Source organism: Schistocerca serialis, chromosome 9, assembly GCF_023864345.2.
Source record: "Schistocerca serialis cubense isolate TAMUIC-IGC-003099 chromosome 9, iqSchSeri2.2, whole genome shotgun sequence".
In the NCBI taxonomy this organism is placed as follows: Eukaryota; Metazoa; Arthropoda; class Insecta; order Orthoptera; family Acrididae; genus Schistocerca; species Schistocerca serialis.
Window position 1 is genome coordinate 135,281,881 of NC_064646.1, and position 23,582 is coordinate 135,305,462.

Below are 23,582 nucleotides of genomic sequence, written 5' to 3' on the forward strand. Positions count from 1 at the left end.
GGGAGTAACACTGGACGTAAATCAGGGTATCCAGATGGTGGTCTGAACAGCACTTCTCCCAAAGGCAAGTCCAGACTGTTAATAACTTTCCCGACTCACCGGGTAATGTCCGGTGATCAAGATTACACAACACCAAAGCAGGTTCGATTGAAAGAATAAATCAAAAATTGAAAACTGAAGGTATGTTGATCATCATTTCATTGTTGAACACACTTTCAGCCGTTTACTGACCCAAATTGCTCCATTGTAGCCGACTGTTTAGTCCAACGATGACGGAAAGCATTTCCTTGTTACAGTTTGAGTGATAATAGACGTATAAATATGAATTAATTTTGGACGGAATGCCCTGAGACCTGCAGCAAGTGGCTGAAGAAATGCTTCGCGGGGCTTCCCCGCTATACTAACTGCAACAAAGGCCGACGCCAGCTTCGGCGGCGTTGTTGCCAGTGACGCAGTGTGCGGAAGAGTAGCGTGTAAGCCCAACTGTGACCTCGGTGCGCGCTGACACATCGCGGGCACGCCTCGTGCGTACCAACAACAGGTCGGAGGGTTAGTCACCTGTGCACCTGAGCGATATTGCGTCTGCGCATCGCTGAGTCTCGACACAATGCGACGTGGAGACCGAGGTAACGGCCCACCACGGTTGCCATTCCGGTATCCGCTGATGATCAGTTCTCTGCTTTGTTTAGCAGGGACTGGCGGCTTTGGCTGACTTCGATCTACCGTTCCCAACAGGCTAAAGCCAATCGCTGCGTTCGGGAATGTACCCTTTCCGAAAACGTCGCCGTGCTTTTGCACGTTTGTTTCGTTTCTTTATTGTTCATTTTATGCTCCAGTGTCATGGGGGAGGGGCTTTGTTTCTTGATTGGTCATTTTATCATCCAGTGTCGTGGGGGGAGGGAGAATCAATATGCTGGCAGCAGCCATATTGCTGGTATTCGCCGAATTATGCTAAAAAAAACATAGCTCCTGTAGTTAAAAAACAAACTTCGTCAGAACAGGTCTTGAACGACGCTGTTCGGGCTGTTGTCAGTTTCCGTGACTGGAGCCGCTATTTCTCGACCAAGATGCACCTCAATTGGGCTCACAAAGACTGAGAGCAACCCGCTTGCCAACAGCGGTCCGCAGACCCAGAGGGTCACCCATCCCATCACTAGCCCAGCCCGACAGCGCTTAACTCCACCGAGCAAGGTGGCGCAGTGGTTAGCACACTGGACGCGCATTCGGCAGGACGACGGTTCAAACCCACATCTGGCCATCCGGATTTAGGTTTTTCGTGATTTTCGGAAATCGCTTCGGGCAAATGCCGGGATGGTTCCTTTCAAAGGGCACAGTCGATTTCCTTCCCTAATCCGATGGGACCGATGAGCTCTCTATTTGGTCCCTTGCCCCGAATCAACCAACCGTTTAACTCCAGTGATCTGGTGAAAACAGATGTTTCCACTGTGGCAAAGCCGTTGGCATAAAGTTTAAAATAATGGTCATAAAATGCCGTGGAAAATGATTGTGTTGGTATTATTTTTTTATGAAAAACAGATATGGAAATAGTGTGGTTGTTGGCTAGGGTGCAAATGTAGCTGCTGCTCCTGGCAAGTCCATGCATGTCAGTTCCCAGTATTGTAAGGGTAGGAAAAGGTGATGGACAGGGTGAGCGCACAAGACGGCCTGTTTGATCACTGGATCGATGTGTGAAGAATTAGTGTGCAGGTGTGCTGGGAAATGTGATTGATAACTGCACTCTGAAACAGGAAGTAACGAGGGTGTGTTTATGGTGAAGAAGAGACTGGGAGGGGAATTATAATGCATTAATAAAATTTAAGTAATCAGTCAATGAATTGCGGTTTGTAGCGGCTATTAAAAAATGGGGCTGACTGCCATGTTATCCTGTCCCAATGGTGTCATGGGATGTGGTTTGGAGGGGCATGTGGTAGACACCGTTCTCTCCGTCGTTGTAGGGTTTCTTGACTTTGGAGCCGCTACTAATCAGTTGTGTAGCTCCTCAGTTGCCCTCAAGAGTCTGAATGCACCCCGTACCAGTCCTGTCACCAAGAAAATAATCCCTGACAGCACCGAGAATGAATCGAACACGGATCCCCCGGATAGCAGTGCGACAGATACGGAGACGGTCGCTATTAAAAGAATGTTTATTAACTGTAACAAACGGGCGATGCTGATAAATATCCAGTACGAGTGTCGATTGTTTTCAGATCCGACGAGTGGTTTCAGTGAGATAAAATATTTTCGTGGGACTGTGTTTCGCAGTTTGTTTGGCTCATTTGGGGGCGTTAGAGAGATACTACCGAAACATACCTATTATCTTACGAATAGTTTTGTTAGTGAGGAACGTAAACGTAACTCGATCTGTAGGCACCAGCAGATGCATCGGTAGCGACTGACCACTGTGTCATCCTGGCAGTACTGCGAATCGAACCCGTGCCCTCGATATGTCAGTCAGTCGCACTGAGCATTCGCTTGTGGAGGCGGACTGTCAATGACGAACCTAGGAGTTATTTCAGTCCATGAACACTGCGCTTATAGAAATCATAGGGAGAGACGTGAAAGCAGAAACTCTTTCCGCCCTCTGTCCGATGAACGGGTTAGACAGAAACGTGTGTTACGTCACACATTTTACAGATTAGCAGAGCAAAGACGCAACTGCGTCAGAACGTTTTCGGATGATGGGTGTGAGAGGAGGGCGGGCGCAGAACCGGCTGGGTGCCGCACGGCGCGTGTGGAAACTGTGCCGCCGCTTTCGCAGTCCGCGGTTCGTATCGCGGCACGCGCCCGCCAGCCCGGCCGGTCGTAAAGGGAAACTGCCGCTTGCAACAGCCGCTTGCAACGGCCCGCATCTCTCTCCTGGCCGTTGAAGCCCGCAGGCTTTACAAATGTCGCCTCCACCTGCAGTCTCACGTCCGGGCGTAGAAGCACGGACGGAGTGCTCCTGGAGTGATCAACTGTGCTTCAAAGAGTGCCATACATAGCCCACATACATAAACTTGGCTCTTTTATTTTTGAAATCGTTCTGATCTGTGGCGTCGGTGCGCGTCACATTACTGTTGCTGTGTAGATGCTAGGACATGGAAAGCCCTGAACTCTATCCGGGCCTGACGGATCAGCCCTGGCTCCAGTTCTGCTCAATTTGTATATCTCATACATTTTAGCTACTAACTACAAGAAAATCCAATATGCAAATGATCTGGCAATAATACGTCAGAACAAAGCTGTCAAGAATTGTGAGAGTATACTCTCTTGTAGCCTCACCGTACTAAAAGCGTATTTTTGTAAATAGTGGCTTCAGACATGCCACAGTAAAACAGAGCTCACAACGTTCCATATCTATAATAGGCACGTAGAAAGTTACATATGCTATTTGATAGAGTCCAAGTATCCAGTAACTTCTCTGAATATCAGAGACTGCCATTTAAGCAGCATTGCACTAACTTGTCAAAGAAGCTTGACTCAAGAATAAATCTGCTTAACAAAATTGCCGGAAACAACTGTGGAGCAAATGCAGATCGCTACGTAATGTTAAGATGCATGCCAGAATGAGGACCATTACCTACACTCTCATATCGATTCCCATTCTCTGACTACCTGTTCTATCCGATATTGCTCCTTTGAATCGCAGAAGAAAAGCTGAAGAAGACCGACTCTCATAACAGTAGGGTTCCAATTAGTGCTTTACAGAACCGATGAGTTACACGCTTGAAGACATGCAACCTACCTCGGGACGATTAACAAAAACACAGACCGATGTCACCGAGAAGTGAAAAGAGCACTGCAAATGGACATTCACCACAGAACGCGTCCCTAACTGAAAACCGAATCGCAGTCCGGAACCGCGCGACTGCTACGGTCGCAGGTTCGAATCCTGCCTCGGGCATGGCTGTGTGTGATGTCCTTAGGTTAGTTAGGTTTAAGTAGTTCTAAGTTCTAGGGGCCTGATGACCACAGCTGTTAAGTCCCATAGTGCTCAGAGCCATTTGAACCATTTTGAAAACCGAATCCCAAAAGTTACAGGATTTGATCTACCCCCAAAGCACGTGGTCGAGACGCATCAAGACGGGACAAGAGAGACGTGACCACATCTTGAAGAAGTGGCTCATGTGAATGTGCTGTGAGGAAGCAGACAGTTAGAGATATTGTGCAGAACTGCTCACTCCAGGTTTTTAAAGAACGTTATCAAGTAAAACAGGAGGGATATCTGTCGTTCCCCATGAAAGTGTTACTCTGTTGTTCTTAATCTGCATAAACGAATTAAGAGACAATCTGAGCAACACCATTAGATTGTTTGCAGATGACGCTGTCGTTTTTCGTATAGTAAAGCCATCAGAATATCAAAACGAATTGCAAAGTGATTTAGACATATCTATACGGTGCAAAAAGTAGCAGTCGATATTAAAAAATCAAAAAAATGACGAGCACTACATGAGCTCTAAAAGGAAGCCATTACATTTCGGTTACACGATAAATTACACAAATTTAAAGGTTGGCGTTTCGACTAAACCCCAAGGGATTTCGAAAATGGTACAAATGGCTCTGAGCACTATGGGACTTATATCTGAGGTCATCAATTCCCTAGAACTTAGAAATATTTAAACCTAAGTAACCTAAGACCATCACACACATCCATGCCCGAGGCAGGATTGAACCTGCGACCGTAGCGGTAGCGCCGTTCCAGACTGAAGCGCCTAGAACCACTCGGGCACATCGGCCGGCAAGGGATTTCAATGAAGAGCAATTTAAATTGGAACTGTCAAATAAAAAATGTGGAAGCTGAGGAGAATGTTGACTAAAGACAGTGTTTTATTGCCTGAACGCTTAGAAGACGCTACAGATCACTGAAGAAATTGCCTACATTACGCTTGGCGGTATTATTCTGTAGCCTAGGTCACAGTATAGGATCGTTATCGGATAGGATTGACGGAGGATATCGAAAAAAGTTCAAAGATGGGCAGCTCGTGTTGTATTACCGCTTAATAGGGGAGGAGGTGTCATGGATATGATACGCGAACTGGGGTGGCAATCATTAAAACAAAGGCGTTTTTCGTTGCAACGAGATCTTTTCACGACATTTTAGTCATCGACTTTCTCCTCCGAATGGGGATTGTCCCACCAACATTTGTTGGTAAAAAATTGTAAAATGTACGACTTACTTTTTAAAATAGGCAGTAGCTTTTGAGATACGCAGTAAATCAAATGCAAAAAAAAAAACTTCCCATCAACATAGGGAGAACGAGCATCGTAATAAACAAGAGAAATCAGATCTGTCAGGTAAATATTTAGGTGCTAATTTTTCCCATGTGCTATTCGCGAGCGGAGCGATCGGTAAGTAGGCTGAATGCAATTGTATGAAGATTCTGCCAAACACTTAAGTGTGAACTACAGAGCTGTCATATAGATGAGGCACCTAGTATTGCGATCTAGTTGTCAAATTTAAATACTAACGTGTAGGGCCATTGAGTGTGTATATGTGTATGTAGCGTAATGTTACTACTGTTGTATGTATATTAAAGAAGATAAGTCGAGGAGTCTCTGAAGGAGAGGCGGTTGACGCAGAGCACGGTACTGGCGGCCCGCGTGGAAGAAAGCTGCCGGAAGCGGGGGCGGCCGGCCAAGCGGAAGGCTAGCATTGCGTGGGTGGCATCGGGCCAGGCCGGTACGGGAGCGACTCACAAGCGCGACATCTTCTGCTGGGACTGCACTGGGCAGCGACACAACCCGAAAGTCTCTACAGATCTGCAGCAACAGCAACAGTAACAAGCTCGGTTGAAGTTCAACCCACCATGACCCTCGAAGTGTCCGCCTCCGAGGTTTCCGATGCTGGCTGCTGATAGGTTCGATTTGCGTGACCACTTGCCGTTTTCCTCAGCTAAGAAGTCCAGAAACGAGGTCCATTCAAAGGCAAACAGTGTATATAGCAAGTGATTTTACAAACAAGTGGTGTCAAAGCGATTTCGAAACATTCTTTCGAGGTCGCGGCGTTAGAGACGGAGAAATAGGAAAACTGCCGGCGGGGTGGGAAGGAAATCTGCTGCGGCCTACTCGAAGTTACTATCCCAGCATTCGAACGACGTGATTGAGGAAAATGGCCGTACTGCAATTGGAAACTCCATTCTCTGTCAGTACTGTGTCTTAATAACAGCAAACATACGAATTATTTACAGGAGAATAGAAAAAAAATGTGGAGGTCGACCTCGAGAAACATCAATTTGGGTTGCGGAGGAACACTTGAAGCAATACTGACCCTACGACTTGTCTTAGAAGATAGGTTAAAGAAAGGCAAACCTAAGTTTGTACCATTTATAGATTTAGAGAAAGCTTTCTGCATGTTGACTGGTCTGCACTGTTGGAAATTTGGAAGATGTCAGGGATAAAATACAGAGAGCGGGTGGTTATTCACAGCCAGGACACAAACACAACAGTAGTTGTAACATACGACGGACATCAAAGGGAAGCGGTATCTGAGAAGGGAGTGTGGGAGATTTTTAGCCTCTCCCCGATGTTATTCACTCTGAACAATAACCAAGCTACAAAGGAAACCAAGGAGAAATCTTGAAAGGGAATTAAAGTTCAGGGAGAAGAAGTAAGAAGTTTGCTCTTTGCCGATGACGTTGTAATTTCGTCAGAGAGGGCGATGGATTTGCCATCAGTTGAACGGTGTGGATAGTGTCTTGAAAATAAGTTACAAGATGAACGTCAAGAAAAGTAAACAAGGCTAATGGAATGTAGTCGAATTAAATCAGGTGATGGCGAGGGAATTAGATTAGGAAATGAGGCCCTATAACTCGTAAAAGAGTTTTGCTATTTGGGCTGCAAAATACGTGATGATGGCCGACATAGAGAGGATATTAAATGCAGACTAGCTGTAGAAAGAAAAGCGTTTGTGAAAAAGAGAAATTTGTTAACATCGCGTATATAAATTTAAATGTTAAGAACTCTTTTCATAAGCTATCATACGATGATCAAATAGTAGCGGAAGAGGGTTATAGAAACACAACGAAGTTTCCACCTCCTAAACCATTGTATGAGAATGTGTGCACGCTGACGTCAACCATTGCTGTGGCTCCTGACAATGACTACAGGAATATGAGAACGAGAACACTTCATGGAGTAGTTGGTATTATTTCCTAGTACAAGGCCGTGATGGTGTTAGAGTTGTCTTGCACAAAATATTCTTCAGAAATACAAGCCAAGAGAAAGAACCGATGTAATTATTAGGTAAAAGAGTGTGGATATGGCTCACTTGTACCTACACGTAACAATAGGAAAACAGAAAATCGTTGGTACATAGTTAACTCGTTTTATTAATTCTACACGAAACAACTAAGGAAGTAAAGGGAAAATGGAAGCAGTAATAAGTCGGTTACTTTACTCTTTATTATGAGGTGCCTTGCTCGGCCAATGGTTTTTTTTATAATGTGACATTTATAGGCCACTCCCTCAGTGTTGCCCAGAAGAGTCATAAAATGGTACTCGAAAGTACAGAAATGAACCTGCATGGACGTCAAGAAGAAACATGTGGTTCGCAGCGGCAGCGTGCTTTGCGGAGCAAGGTTCCGGTGTCCGCCGTGGCGTGGCCTTCTCCACAAGGTGACATTATTGACAGAACCGCCGCCTGTTCTAACGCGTTCCGCTCCACATTCCTCTTTTTTTTGCCCATTATTTTTATGTTCCTCTCGTGCTGCGCGGACAACAGAGAATGGCTCTATTGTCGTTCTCAGTTTCCGCCCGTTAACCAACATTCGCGCTCCTGTGAAACCCTTCACCGTGTTAAGAATCAAAAGAGGTGACTCACCGACACGCCAGATGTACATTATAGGCAAAAGTGGCTGAGTCATAGTTTGTCCACCACGATTTTTTTTAAAAAATACTTGCGATTGTGGTTCGCTAGTGATGTAGTTACAGATTCACTTTCAGCAAGGGATAGAAAATTGCCATTACCTCTTCGAAGTAACCACTCTGATCTCATTAAAATTTGTTGTCGACAGCCAAGTCGTTACAGATTTGCACAAACTGCTTAAAAATAAGGAAAGAACCGCTTTTTTGGCATTCATATGAGGCACTTCAGGGAAGTCATAAGGTTCTTCCATCACAAGGAACGGTGTGCAATACATGCACGAACACATTCCATGTGTAAGGTATTATCCCTTCATATCGAAGTCAACCAAGAACTTCATTATTCTGAGATAACAGCTGTTGTTTTCCTGTGTGTATTAGAAACTAACAAAAACTAGCGACCAATGTCTTTATGCACGAAGTAAAGTCTCAAGAACTACTTTGTGCTGTAAGTACCCGGTTTCTCCAATTTTAGCAAACAGACTAATGGTTTGTGTCATGGGATTTAGGCAAGTGCATTTAGTGCTCAAGGACAAGGATGAAATGCTTTTGGCTTTCATTTTCAAACCTGCCGCGATATGCCTCAAGATATAGCATTCTATTTCGTCGTGAACTATAGATAGCTCCTGAACAATTACGTAGATTTCCTGTAAAAGCATAGAGGGGGGCAGCGTTCGTTTTTAACTTCCCGTGGAGAGTAAATTGAACAGAGAAATAAGCATTACTTCGTTCTGTCATGAATTAAGAAAAGAATTTACCATGGCCTTCCGTGCTAAATGTTTCCAGTGCTGGTATGTTATTGTTCAGTTCGAACAGGAAAAACGTAAAACGAAATGACCACTCTCGATTTCGAATGGGATCCTTCAGGGCACAAATCTCATTTTCTCTCTGCGCTTCAGCCCTATCCGGTTGATGAAGCTCTCTTTGTGAACGAATCACACTGTCGTAAAACAAGAAAAACCAGCAGTTTCAGTGACGTAAGTGAATTGGTATGTAATAACGATGAATGGTTGAAAAGGTTAATGACTAAATTAATGTAAGTGCTTTCGAAAACATCTGCTACAAGAACTCATCGCATGAGCTACCACGCCTCCCCACATGGAATTGCTGCAGGGAAAATCCCGGTGTTTTTCATACACTGGAAGGTTACCTTGCGCTCGACAGACTTAACTACGTCATTATCTGTGGGGTTCTCCCGTAACAGCGGCGGTCACGGCAGCTTATCTTTCACAGCTAAGAAGCGAAGTAAACTGTCTGTTCCGCTGGTTGCACCACAAAATAGTAGACCCTTCCCAGACACTGCAGCCTTAAACCTGTTCTGCAAGTGAATCTTTGATCATTAAGATAAGGCATAGCACGGTGCACAGAAATGTATAAAAATTAAAGCTAGACAGTACTTTGCTTCTCAAAATTGTCAGAAAAGGTACTGTCACCAGGCTATATCGTCAGCAGCACCTGTTTTTATTTCCAATTAATTAACCAGTGGAGCTGTAGTCCCTAGGTAAAGCTGTTCTCAATAGGTTAGAGCAGGCTATGCTGCTACCTCGGTGTCGCATTCGTGAGACCAAGAGGCAGTTCTAATGATTAGTTTACACTCAGAGCTGATTGTCCAGCTTGATAACTGATTACGATTGAAACATAATATTTGCGCATGGAATAAAGACTGCTCTTTACTGCTCTTTACTGCTCTGTTGGCAACAGCCTTACCGCAGTGGATCCACCGGTTCCCGTGAGATCACCGAAGTTAAGAGCTGTCGGGCGTGGTCGGCACTTGGACGGGTGACCATCCAGGCCGCCATGCGCTGTTGCCATTTTTCGGGGTGCACTCAGCCTCGTGATGCCAATTGAGGAGCTACTCGACAGAATAGTAGCGGCTTCGGTCAAGAATACCATCATAACGGCCGGGAGAGCGGTGTGCTGACCCCACGCCCCTCCTATCCGCATCCTCCACTGAAGATGACACGGCGGTCGGATGGTGCCGGTAGGCCCCTCGTGGCCTGAAGACGGAGTGCTTTTACTGCTCTGTTAGCAACAGACAATTAGAGTCTGCTCACAGGACACTACGTCATTGGGACAGGGAAGAAGGAAATTAGTTTTGGCATTGTCAACGGAAACATCCCACCGATACTGATCAAATAGTCGCACTTTGAGGGAAGTTTCTGAATTGAAAAAGACATATGTCGATCTTCTTAATTGTCGCTTTGACTTGGGTGACCGTATGTGTTCTTTACATAGCTCCACCCATCATTTCTGTTCCTGGCTCTCGTGGTCCATTCTCTTTTTCTCGGGCCATCGTCTCTGTATCGCTTCCTCTGCCGCCTCTACATTTCCCCGACGATGATAACGCGACTCGCAGTAGCCTTTTCCATTCTAATTAGGGCTTCACCCACATCAGTCTTTTTTCTCTTCGTCCTTCGGCCAATATCAGCTTCTTAGTAAAGGTCTGCCACTTTCTGTTTTTTAAATATCTTCCATCTCTCTGTCTGCATGTCCCTCTTGGGGCCAATTATTTTCCTTCATCTTTCACTCTCGAAGACAAGCAACTTTTCTTCGTCTGCTTTCCTTAATGTGAATTTTCAGACCAGTATAAGACTACCGAGAGAAATCAGACTGGTTCAGTCTGATTTTAAAACTTCTCGGAACTTCTGTACCGCACAGCATGCCCCGTAAGTCAAAATATGCTCTATTTGCCGCTGCAGTAATTGCCTTAGTCTCAATTTCCTTTTGTTCTTCTTCCTAAAAGGCAACGGCCTTGCCGCAGTGGATACACCGGTTCCCGTCAGATCACCGAAGTTAAGCGCTGTCGGGTGTGGCCGGCAATTGCATGGGTGACCATCCGGTCCGCCATGCGCTATTGTCACTTTTCGGGGTGCACTCAGCCTCATGATGCCAATCGAGGAGCTATTCGACCGAATAGTAGCGGCTCCGGTCAAACAAAACCATCACAACGACCGGGAGAGCGGTGTGCTGACCACACGCCCCTCCTACCCGCATCCTCAACTGAGGATGACACGGCGGTCGGATGGTCTTCACGGGCCACTTGTGGCCTGAAGACGTAGTGCTTCTTCCTAAAAAATATTTACGTATGTCCACTCTTTTGAAAGTGACTTTATCAGCTATAAATGGGGTATCATCGTTGGGTGCCTTGCTCACAGCTATCTATGGGGTATCATCGTTGGGTGCCTTGCTCACGACCGTGCACACAGGTTTCTCCTTATTAATTTCTAACTCTGCTTCCCTTACAACATATACGTAAGAACTTGACATGAGCTGTGCAAGTCCTGTCTGCTACCACCTATTAGAACATCTTTCGCATGTATGCAAATCGATTTTATGTGTTATTACCCAGTCTTCTTCCAGCTGGGTTTAATGTTGTTCTCTGCCTATTTTCTCTAAAATTAAATTAAGAAGTGCTGGAGATAGTGCATCTGCTAGTCTAAGATCAGTTCTGACTTGAAAATGCTCAGGCATTCCTGAACTCATCTCTACTCTGCAATAATTTTTCTCCAAACATGTCTCTACTACACGTATTAACTTTAGTGGAAACGGAAATTCTTTCAAGACATTCAGAATAAGCTTGAGTTTCTCCAACAGTACAGTAGTGGTAATCCGCGAAATGTGTGCCAGTGTTGATGCTTCCTGGGACGCATACCGCCCACATTTGTTTGAATGGTAAGCCTTTCACACAATAAGCACCCGGCTGCTACGAGGCAGCATCTGAGTAGGGACGCCTCGTCTCGTGGCGAGCGGACGACCTGAATGCGTCTTTCAAACCTGCAACTGTGCAAGTGAAAGGAACCCGCCGAGTCCAGCGGAGAGGCGTAGCGTTCCTGCGGCCGCGATGACGCGGCGGCCGGCGACTAGACTGGCGGCTGCAGAGGGCGACAGCGGGGTCAGCTGCAGCAGTGGCTGGCTTGGCGAAAGTACGCGGACTGGCCCTGCAGGTCTCGCTTTCGCAACACCGTGCCCATTCCTGTACGGCCGCCGACTCTACATAATGGCCAGCAGCCACTGCGCGCTTCGCCTCCGGGCAACGAGTTCGCGATATCTTCCCGCTTTCGTAACCGGTACCCGCCGTTCCGCATCCTTACGTGCACACTTTCACGCGATGGTTCGGCGACAAGTAGCATTTTAGAAGACTGCTGCTCACTTCCGGGCTGTTTCAGCTATGGTTTAAAGTTTTCCGTGCTTCCACAAAGGCTCTGAGCACTATGGGACTTAGCAGCTGTGGTCATCAGTCCCCTAGAACTTAGAACTACTTAAACTTAACTAACCTAACGACATCACACACATCCATGCCCGAGGCAGGATTCGAGCCTGCGACCGTAGCAGTCGCGCGGTTCTGGAATGCGCGCCTAGAACCGCGAGACCACCGCGGCCGGCGTGCTTCCACAAGTCTGCTACGATTTCATTAATTTGTGACCAGACATGTCCTTGTGGCAGCATGATTTGGGTCAACAAATCAACTGAGCGAGTCCTTTTTGCATTTCGATATCGCACGTATTTCGAATTTCGAAAGAATACTCATGCATGTACTCGGTTAGCCTTATTTAATCAATGAGATTTTAGGCAGCTTCATCTTGCGTTGGTTACGTACGTTTGCCCAGAAATTGCTCCCCTGGCGCAAAATGTGTTTGATTCCACAATAACACGTTACAGCCCCACGTCTTTCCGGCGATCTACTTTTCTTGTCTTTTAGTTGTAATACCTGTGTCGAGGCTATGGAAATGGAAATCAGTGTTTGGCGTCATTGGCCGGGAGGCCCCTTGCGGGGCAGGTCCGTCTGCCATGGTGCAGGTCTTATGACATTCGACGCCACATTGGGCGACCTGCGCGCCGGATGGGGATGAAAGGATGATGAAGACAACACAACACCCAGTCCCCGAGCGGAGAAGATCTCCGACACAGCCGGGAATCGAACCCGGGCCCATAGGACGGCAATCCGTCACGCTGACCACTCAGCCATCGAGCCGACTGTGTCTAAGCTATAGTTCTCAATATTAACTACTTAGAGAGATACTACGTCCTTAAATGTTCCATAAAAAGGAGTGCGGTGCGTACTTTTCTTTTTCCTGCCTATCGTGACAGCACTGCCAAAGCAGCATTATAGAAAAGTAAATTATCAACGATTTTTAATTACTGCTATCAATTAGGGTTCTCTGTACATCGGCTTCAAGATTTTACCCACCAGTGGCCGTTGCCTCGGCTGTCAGTTGAGAATCGTTGGAGAAAAAATACTGGAAACGTCATTATAGGCGAATGATAGTTAATTCATGGGGAAGTATTATGCCATTCAGGCTAGACAAGAAAAATCATTAGTATTGAGGGATATGACTGGAAAGATAATTTGAACCAAAGAAATCTATCGAACATGGGCTCCAAAATGCATACCTTAAAAACTATAAACACTTGCTCATCTACGCTAATGTGAGACGCATCCCTTCTACTGAACAAGTGGTCATAGCTCTTAAAGTACGCAGTTTAGAACCCATGTTTACTAGACTTTTTGCTTCGAATGATCTTTCCTGTCACATCACTGAATATAGACCATTCCTCTTGGGATTTTCTTACCTAGCAATATACTGAAGTTCTCTATATCTCCTATTAATCAACCTGGTACGTGTTCCTCATTACTACAAAATATTAGACAGCCCTTTGCAGACTATGTTTTTTTCTAAACTCGTGTTTCGATATCTGGTACTGTTTATGAAGTTTACGCTCTCGCGCTTACTAAACTTTCCAGTGAGGAAACACGTCACTCTTCGTTGGATCTCCTCTATCTCGTTCATTAATCTAAACTGGTATGTGACCTAGGCTAATACAGAACAAAAAATGACCCTTTGCGTACTATCACTTTTCCGAAAATCGTTCTCCGATATCTGGTACTGTTTGCGAAGTTTACAGATGACCGCGTTACGCCGGTGACCCCCTGCAACAGGTAACAATCTTTCAGACCATTATGATGAACAACAATTGTTTCTCAGAGTGAGGTCGTAATTTCATCCTGTCTCTCTCCTGCTTTTATGGACTCAGCAAGTAGAGGTCACTGCTTGACCGACATATCACGAATATGCTAATCATGTAGAGCAATTTGGAATCTGGAAATCTAGAAGACGATATTACCAGGCCGAAGATGTGGACTGACACATGGTTTACTATCATGGTCCTGTGCAAAATGCTGCTTGTGAAGAGCTCACACAGTTCTGCTCTTTCGCTATTGCTTAGCTACGCAAAGTGAGAGATTTCATGCTGTAAACGGTACGTTGTTTCTCGACGGTTCCCCCTTTTCCTTTCCTGTTTATGTGCGCGGACTCGACTGTGTCAGCAGGATGTACTCTCACGCAGAGCAGCACAACGAGGCACCTCGTGAGACTGCAACGCGAGTCGCTCTCTAGCGTGGGTTTCTCCCGGAGCCAGCCAGCTGTGCGCAGGCGCGCGTGTTCTCCAATATCTCCTGCGGCGCGGGCACTTTCTCACCTCTGAGGACATCAGCGGGGATGAGCCTCTTGAAGATCTTGGGCCTCTCGTCCTCCTTCTTCTCATCGGCCGCCAGCACGGCCACGGAAAGGCAGATCACCAGGATGGAAAGTACCTTCATTGTCTGTCAACAAGAAACAAAACATTCCGATAAATTTCGTGCCGTCACATGGAAATTTCTTGCAAACAGAAATTATGTACCGACGAGAATTACTCCATCGGTTTTTCAGCGTAGAAGTAACAACTAACACACAAAGCATTACTACTACAGACAGTTTACTAATGTCTTGTTTTTCGAGAACACCGTTCTTGATGTGGAGTGAAGGAAAGTTACCATTTAATGTAGCGTCAACATGTAACTCATTAGGGGAGGAGCACTGTCTCTGTTGTACAAACAGGGGAGCAGGTAACAAAGATTAAGGTTTGCCATCCCGCCGAGATCAGAGTCGTTAGCGACTGAACTATAGCTCATTTGGAAAGGGAAGGGGCAGAAAACAGACTACATCCATTTGGAAGTTAATATGTAAGCACAGTCACGCAGTGCAAAAACACTAATTTAACGCTTTTCGACGATACGAGCCTTCATATTCAGAAGTATCGACACACAAGAGTATTCATTGCATGGAATTTTCCTTACAGTAGTATCATTACTTTTGTATAATGTCACTATTATGAGGACATTGCGTGGATTTAAGTTCGTAAATCTGTTGCTCGCAATGAAGATTCTTGTGTGTAGGCATTGCTAGTGACGAGGGCATACATGCCTTTGAAACGCCTTAAATTCGTGCTTTTGCACTGTGTGCGGATAATACCACATTTTAGCTTCGAAACTTGAGTACGGGCACGACCTCACAATCAATCAGCATCCAATTTAAAATAATCATCCCTGCATACGAGTGGAGTGATTTAGGAAGACTACCGAAGTATTAAAAAAAGATGACCAATGACCGGAGGTTTATTTTACTGTTGAACGTCCTATCTAATTTTGCGTAAAAAACTTATCAGTGTGGTACTGCCACTATTTGACAGACAAATGTCATGCAACCACCGTGAATGTGATTTTGAGGAAGGATATAACGGATTTGACTACTAATATTAATTTCAATGTTTTCAAAAGGCTATTTTCCAAGGACTGTTTGTAAATAGTCTGACTAGCTTTCGAATTAGACTGTATCAGAGAAAATGAATATCTCATTTAACTGTAAATACTGCGCTAAGTAATTTTGTTTGAATAAGTTGCTGATAATTCAAACAATGGATCTCACGGATATTACAAGCATTTTTCAGGTCATAAGGGTGAAAGCTCCTTCAACAACGATTTCATTAGGGATGGAGCACAACCTCGAACAAGGCAAGAATGGGGAAGGAAAATGACCGTCGGTTTTAAGGAATCATCTGAGCATTCGTTGTAAACTGTTTGCAGAACTTAAATGTTGATGATCTGACAGGGATTTGAACATCACTCCTTCCGATCGTGAGTCCAGTACCTTGACGACTGCGCCATCTCACTTGACTTTTCACTTCGATTTTTGGTGCAGGAATGATGACTTGAAATCCAACAAGGCGTAATGTGACTGTTGAGGCTATCCGTCATCACTGAAAGAAAAAGATACCGTTTCAGCTGTATAAGCAGAATAACCAGAACATGAGAGGACTGTCCCGTCCTACGAAGGTATCATGGAAATTTTTTTTTTTGCTGTACCAGCAAAAACAGTACCTCAGCGGTTTCACACTGAGATTTCCTCTGACAGAACCAAAATGCCACTTACATCCAAAATGGAGTATTATTTTTAATTTTTACGGCATTACTAACAGAACTGTTAATCTGTTGTAATGCGGAGTTACATGTGAAACTCATATTTCCCTGTCTGAGAAGAAACCTATAAAGACAGGAGCGCTTAAAGAGAATATAGAGATAAATTCCACTAACCACTAAAAAGAGAGGACAATAAGAGCTCAGGGTACGAGATGGTGTAAGGAACGACAAAGCTCTGACATGTTTGTCGGCAAGAGTTTTAGTGCTGTTCCACTTTCTTCGTAAGCATCTGAACGAGAAGCACAAGTCACCGTACGTCCCGACAGAAACTCCTCTGAAGACCGGTCCTGCTATTAAGCTCGCCGGTGAAAGGCGCTGAACAGGCATACGAGGAACACTCCATATAACAGAAACGTAGGTTACAGTACACAAAAGAGATGGGAAGAACTATCTCCTTCTCCTTTTCCTTTAGTGTTCATTTACTGTCTGCGCACAAAAAGTACAGACGTTTAGCACAGTTGTTTATGATTCTTCCTGTTAACTACCCTGTCTAAGTCATCTTTAAGGCATAATGACGATGAAACAAATATTCTGTTCTCTGAAAAACACCATTCCACGTATATCTCCGCTTCCATAATAATTTTTCATGAAAAACTCTCATGATATTCAGTCGTAATGCTGAAAAACCAGGAGTGCCTCGTGAGGAAGATGAGGGAGGTGGGGGGGGGGGGGGGGGGGGCGGAAAAAGAAAAAAAAAAAACAGTAGTATATCATAGCGGTGAAACAAACATCTGCATTGCGCAGTCGGGTTTTCCTGTTGTAGTGAATGCCGGAATCAGCGGAACTAATTGCTTTACCGAGTATGCCATTTTACGGTGTTCGTCGGGTGAATGGCGTGCTTTGCAAAAGGCTCTGCTCTTATTTTATAGTTTACTTGGCTATGGTGAGAACAAACACCGGATTTTACGTAAGGTTCGTTTTAAATTTAGAGTTTACTCTGCTTGTGGCACTTCTCTTGAACTGCCGTTTTCAAACGAGACTAACGTAGACTGGAGACTTAAATGCACGTACAGAACAGCAACCTCACTTTGACACGCACAAGATTTCTGCCACACAGCGTGATTACAGTCTTAACTTAATAATAGCATGCATCAGTTATAATAGTTATAATAGCACCCTGCTAAAGGATAGATTGTTGCACTTCTTCAGCGAACGGCTTCTTGTTATTGACGTACGTACAACTTAATTTGCAGTTTACGTTTAAAACTTTAGAGAGAAATTGCGAGAGAAGCTTAACAATCTAGAAGAACGTTAGTTTGTCTTATAAAAGTGGTCACTAAAGGTGGATATCTTTTAAGATTTTAAACAATCAATTCAAATACGAATAAGAACTTTCTAAAATAGTACTTCAGTTTAATAAGAAAAAAACTGCAAACATACATTCCATAGATAATCTTAATATCGCAATATAGGATCAAAGATGAATGCTTTACATAGAAGTTAGCGTTTTTGACCCAAGATTGAATGTTATCAAATTTATTTCTGTATTTGCCACCAGGAAACGTATTCTCTTTAAGGACTTTACATTTGTCTCAGCATAAATTATAAACTTTATAATGTTACTTCACGCTGTAGCACTTCGTCGAATGTGCAACGGTGTGAGAAAAAAGAGCCTTCGTTTTCTTTAGGAGGATTCTATTCCGTTCCCAAACTAACCACAATGTAATGCTTCCTGTCATATGATAACTTGTCCATTGTCCATAGTGTATCTACTCTTTATGCATAATTTATTTTTTGCTTTTTTTTCATTTTTGGCAGCTGCATTACAACTTTATATATTTGTGAGGAATGTGTTTTCCGAGAGATTAAGTTTGAAGCAAAGAAAGCAGTTAGTTTCCGTCGTCCGTCTGTGGTATGATAACTACAGATTTCGGAATTAATGATATAGCGATGAAGCGAATGCTGTGAATGACATTTTTTTGTAGCCAGCCCACTTACCAATTAAGAAAGAGACGGACGAAAGGACTTACAGCCTATGGCAGTAGCCATGAAAGCATCGTCTATAAGCGTTCCGTGCTAGTTGCACTGTTTTTCTGCATTTCGGGAAGGTAACAACATTATGGTCTGAATTAATTATTCATGCAACCCTCAGAATCAACATAACCCTCCGTATGAGTGGGCCGTTAGCCAGTTGTACACTCTTATTGATTAGGTTAACTCTGAAGAATTTGTCTTGCGGTAACGACTTTCAGATATGTACATCTATAGAGTGAGATTGGGGGCGTACTGTCGTCCCTAGTTAACGATTAAGGCAGAGAGCTTTAACTGATCATCAATGTACGTTTGCATTTATAGTCTGAAAACGTGGAACGGAGCGTTTTTCAAAGTACAATATACTAAGGCTTCTTCCTGTTTTACATAGGAATGTAGTGTGGGAAGAATGATTATTTATTTTCCGTTGTCTTGATATTAATAGTGTAATTCCTTCTTCACAGCTCCTGCAGTAGCGACATGTAGGTGGACCATAGATGTTCTTAGATTCTGCTCCTTAAATCATTCTTGGAACGTCATAAGCAGATTTTCAAGAGATATTGGGCGTCTTTCTTCAAGTGTCCGCTGGTTAAGAGGAGTCAGTATTCTGGTTACCATCTATTTCCAATCAAAACCTAGGCTGTGCTCTATATATATATGCTCGATATCCCTCGTTCATCCAATACGAAATGGACCCCACAAATTAGAGGTCTTTATAAGGAATCTCTTTAATGAGGCGGCATCGAACCTCGCTGAAGCTATGGGAGACTTCTCTTCGTTTCCCCGTGAGCAGTTACTCCGAAGTTATGTGTGATATGGGAGATTCCAGTTGTGAGTCATTAATCGTGAAGCCTAAAGCTAGTAGACTTTTACTTCTATAGTTTTCTACATTAAGGGCTGCCTATCAGTGTTTACTACAAACTATCTTTGAAGATCTGGCCCGCCCTTGCTACAAGTTTAATCGGATAATACTAGATGAAGTACAACCGCGCCTTCTACGAAAGACTGGAGGTTCCATTAACCGCTAAATCATGCGGGAATGAACACTTGTAACATGCGGAATGAATGTATTTAATATTACAAAAAAAATGGTTCAAATGGCTCTGAGCACTATGGGACTCAACTGATGAGGTCATTAGTCCCCTAGAACTTAGAACTAGTTAAACCTAACTAACCTAAGGACATCACACACATCCATGCCCGAGGCAGGATTCGAACCTGCGACCGTAGCGTTCTCGCGGCTCCAGACTGCAGCGCCAGAACCGCGCGGCCACTTCGGCCGGCAATATTACACAAATACTTCAAGAATTTCGGCAATGGGTAACGGGCAAAGGGTGAGTATTTTACTGTATGGGCTGTTAACTGTATTGACAGATAAAAAATTATCAACACTGACCGTACATCAAGACTGCAGTCGATTCTCAAATTTTTACTTGCGGAATATTCTGTTTAGGTAATTTCAGCGGTTCAGCATTGATTCCACATACAGTGTAACATGTGCAGTAGCGGTTCTAAAATACTTCCACAAGCCACTGTACACTGCTTGGCGAAGTTATCAAGTTACACTTCAATTCCATTGGCTTACTGAAATGACTGTCTATTTGCCTCTTAAGCGCCTCTCTCTCTTTATCATGATATGTAGGCGAGATATACACTGTCGGCAAGAACTACCTCGTCTTTCTGCCTAGGATACTCATTCACTTCTCAGAGCATTTCTGTTACTCTTTCGACCTGTTACGATCCTATCTCTGTGAGATTTCCTTTACAGATGCACCGCACTTCCCCAGAAGGCTTGCAACAAATCTACCGTAAGTCTTCCATTTGCCTTACCTAATACTGGTTTTACGCGATCGTCCTACTTTATACAGTTTTTTGTTATTGTCCCCAAATTCTTATACGACATGACGTGCTCAAAATGTTCACCACTAATCTTTCAGTCAGATAGAATCCGCTTATTTCTCTTTCTTATAGATATAATCTTGAATATATCCACATTCTGTGAGCGCTGCTACTTGTTACATCAAGCGGAAATTTTGTTGAAGTCTTTCTTCAATTCCTTAGGATCTTCGAATGATGATACTTCCCTTCACATAAAGGCACTGTGAGTGAACAATTTTATAAATTGATACTGTAAATTGATGATGGTCATATATTATAAATCGTTTATGCATATAAATAACATTGGAGGTCCAAATACATTTCCTTAGGACGCAGTCACGGTTACTTTCGCTTCTGTAGACGACCCCCCACCCCCCGTCCAGTGTAAAGGTACTGGTCTCTAATAGTAAAATATTCCTCAAGGCAATTTGATGTGTACTCCGTATGATCGTATCTGACCCTGTATTTACTTCCAAGGCTATGGGCGACTCACCACCCAAAATGACGTGCTGCCATATGCCTACCACCAAGTTTTCTATAGAGTCAAAAACGTGGCTGACTATCACTTTAGCTGCTGCATTTCACTGCCCCGTGAGGAGAAAGTCTTAATGCCAGCAGGCGACAGGTAAAGCCAGTAAGTTCTCCTGGCTCGTGGCGTGGAGAGAAGATACACTGGTAGATAAACAACGAGAAGCACAGATGATGGAGCACCTGTTAGTTAGCCTTACATCAAATATGTGACCAGTTCTTGAAGGACTACCTGTTGAAAATTTAGTTCTGAAAATTGCAGCAGTTCAGCTTAGGTGCTGCACTGAGTACGTCACGGAAAGTACTGGATCTAGCACAATTCCTTGTGGAACCCTCTTATTTACTTACATAGGTACAGAGGAATCTTCTCCCAATATGACGTTCTGCCTTATGACTATCATGAAATGTCTGTCGAGTTAGAAACGTGGCTGACCATCACTTTAGCTACTGTATTTTGCTCTCTGAAGAGGAGAAAGTCTTAGTCTGAGCAGACGACAATGAAAGTAAGTTCTCCTGTCTAGTCGTCCTCGTGGCTACGCAACGAGAAGCACAGAAGGTGACATTATATCAAATATGAGACCAGTTCTTGTACTATTACTTGTCGAAACTTTAGTTTTGATATTTTCGCACTCTGTATGTCATGAACAATAGGGGTCCTAGCACAGCTCACTGGGGGACGTCCGCATTTACTTTCTTGGCTGTGGACGACTCTGAACCCAAAATAAGGTGCTCCCTTACGCTTATCACAAGTTTTCTGCAGATAACAAACGTGGCTAACTGTCACTTTAGCAGCTGCATTTCATTCCCCGAAGAGGGGGAAGTCTAAGTCCGAGCAGACAGTAAAGAAAGTGACTTCTCCTGTCTAGCGGTCAGAAGAGACACCGTCGTGGCTAAGCAAAGCAAGCACAGAAGGTTGTGAAGCAACTGTCAGTTGGCCTTACATCAAGTATGTGGTCAATTCTTATGCTGTTACATGTCGAAAGCTCTGCTACTTGAAGCAGTTCAGCTGAGCTGTCGCACTCTGTTGTCGTGAACAATAGTGGTCCTAGCACAGTTCCTTGTGGGACACCCGTATTTACTTTCATAGGTATGGACGACTGTCCAACCAAAATGACGTGCTGCCTTATACCTATCACCAACTTTTCTGTAGACACACAATCTGGATTGACCATCACTTTAGCTGCTGCATTTCGCTGTCCCGAGAGGGCAAATTCTTAGTATGAGCAGACGACAGCGAAAGTAAGTAACTTATCTGGTCTCGCGGCCCGAAGAGAAGAGGGGCAGGCGGTCTAGCAACGAGAAGCACAGAGGTGCTTAGGTGCTGCACTGAGTACGTCACGGAAAGTACTGTATCTAGCGCAATTCCTTGTGGGACCCTCTTATTTACTTTCATAGTTACAGAGGAATCTTCTCCCAATATGACGTTCTGCGTCATAACTATCATGAAATGCCTGTCGAGTTAGAAACGTGGCTGACCATCACTTTAGCTACTGCATTTTGCTCTCTGAAGAGGGGAAAGTCTTAGCCTGAGCAGACGACAATGAAAGTAAGTTCTCCTGTCTAGTCGCCGTCTTTGCTACGCAAACAAGAAACACAGGTGACCTTATATCAAATATGAGACCATTTCTTATACTATAACTTGTAGAAACTTTAGTTTTGATATTTTCAGAGGTTCAGCTTGGATATCGCACTCTGTATGTTGTGAACAATAGGGGTCCTACAACAGCTCACTGGGAGACGTCCCAACTGGCTTGAGTGGCCGAGCGGTTCTAGGCGCTTCAGTCTGAAACCGCGCGACCGCTACGGTCGCAGGTTCGAACCCTGCCTCGGGCATGGATGTGTGTGATGTCCTTACGTTAGTTAGGTTTAAGTAGTTCTAAGTTCTAGGGGACGAATGACCTCAGATATTAAGTCACATAGTGCTCAGAGCCATTTGAACCATTTGGGGGACGTCCGCATTTACTTTCTTGGCTGTGGACAATTCTGCACCCAAAATAAGGTGCTCCCTTACGCTTATCACAAGTTTTATACAGAGTAACAAACGTGGCTAACCGTCACTTTAGCAGCTGCATTTCACTCCCCCAAGTCCGAGCAGACAGTAGAGAAAGTGACTTCTCCTGTCTAGCGGTCAGAAGAAACACCGTTGTGGCTAAGCAAAGCAAGCACATGAGGTTGTGGAGCAACTGTCGGTCGGGCTTATATCAAATATGTGGTCAATTCTTGTACTGTTACATGTCGAAAGCTCTGCCACTTGCAGTAGTTCAGCTTTGCTGTCGCACTCTGTTGCCGTGAACAGTAGTGGCCCTAGCACAGTTCCTTGTGGGACACCCGTATTTGCTTTCATAGCTATGAGCAGCAAAATGACGTGCTGCCTTATACCTATCACCAAGTTTTCTGTCGAGTCACAATCGGGATTGACCATCACTTTAGCTGCTGCATTTCGCTCTCCCGAGAGGGCAAAGTCCTAGTACGAGCAGACGACAGCGAAAGTGAGTAAGTTATCCGGTCTGGCGGCCCGAAGAGAAGACGGCCGGACGGTCTAGCAACGAGAAGCACAGAAGGTATCGTGGTTGGCCTTACCGCGGCGAGTTGGCGGTCGCAGAAGCGGCGGCAGCAGGCGATGCGGGTGCGGCTGGGCTGGCCACGCGGTTGCGGTGTCGGCCGGCCGGCGTCAGCGCCGCTTATATACAGCGCCGGCAGCCTTCGCGGCCCGGCCGGCCGCCCCACCACCGCCGCCCCGGCGGCTCTTCCTGCCGGAGACGGCAACGCCGCGGCCCAGTTTCCTACCGTGAACACACCCTCACCTGGACACTCACACACACACACGTACCCTCGCTCTTACGCAGGCTTCCGAATCTGCGCCTCGGCGGCGGTGGGGGCGGCGGATTTGCAGACCGCTGGCGCGGGGATCCGCCGCCGGCGACCGGGAGCCGCCAGTCGCTACCCTACGAGGCGCGCGGCCGAGACGGCCGGTGCTCGGCGCTCTCTGCAACACCCACTACCTGCTTCCGGCGCGCCTGTCGCAACTCCCCGTGCCTCGCCTCGCCTCTTTTCGAAACACGGGAGGCGCCGT

The 23,582-nt window shown here is 45.0% G+C and overlaps 1 protein-coding gene and 1 pseudogene across 1 annotated transcript in view; one reads left to right on the forward strand and one right to left on the reverse strand.

The window, feature by feature from the left end:
- The window catches only part of LOC126418704 (uncharacterized), a 43,155-nt gene extending 19,918 nt beyond the window's left edge, over positions 1–23,237 (reverse strand). Inside the window, exons 1-2 of the mRNA XM_050085602.1 lie at positions 23,090–23,237; positions 14,317–14,440 (exon numbers count right to left, since the gene is read on the reverse strand). Coding sequence (XP_049941559.1) covers positions 14,317–14,437 — 121 coding nt within the window. The 5' untranslated portion in view covers positions 14,438–14,440; positions 23,090–23,237. The remainder of the gene's footprint in view (positions 1–14,316; positions 14,441–23,089) is intronic.
- LOC126420267 (5S ribosomal RNA) lies at positions 9,533–9,650 on the forward strand (annotated as a pseudogene).
- Positions 23,238–23,582: the final 345 nt, after the last annotated feature.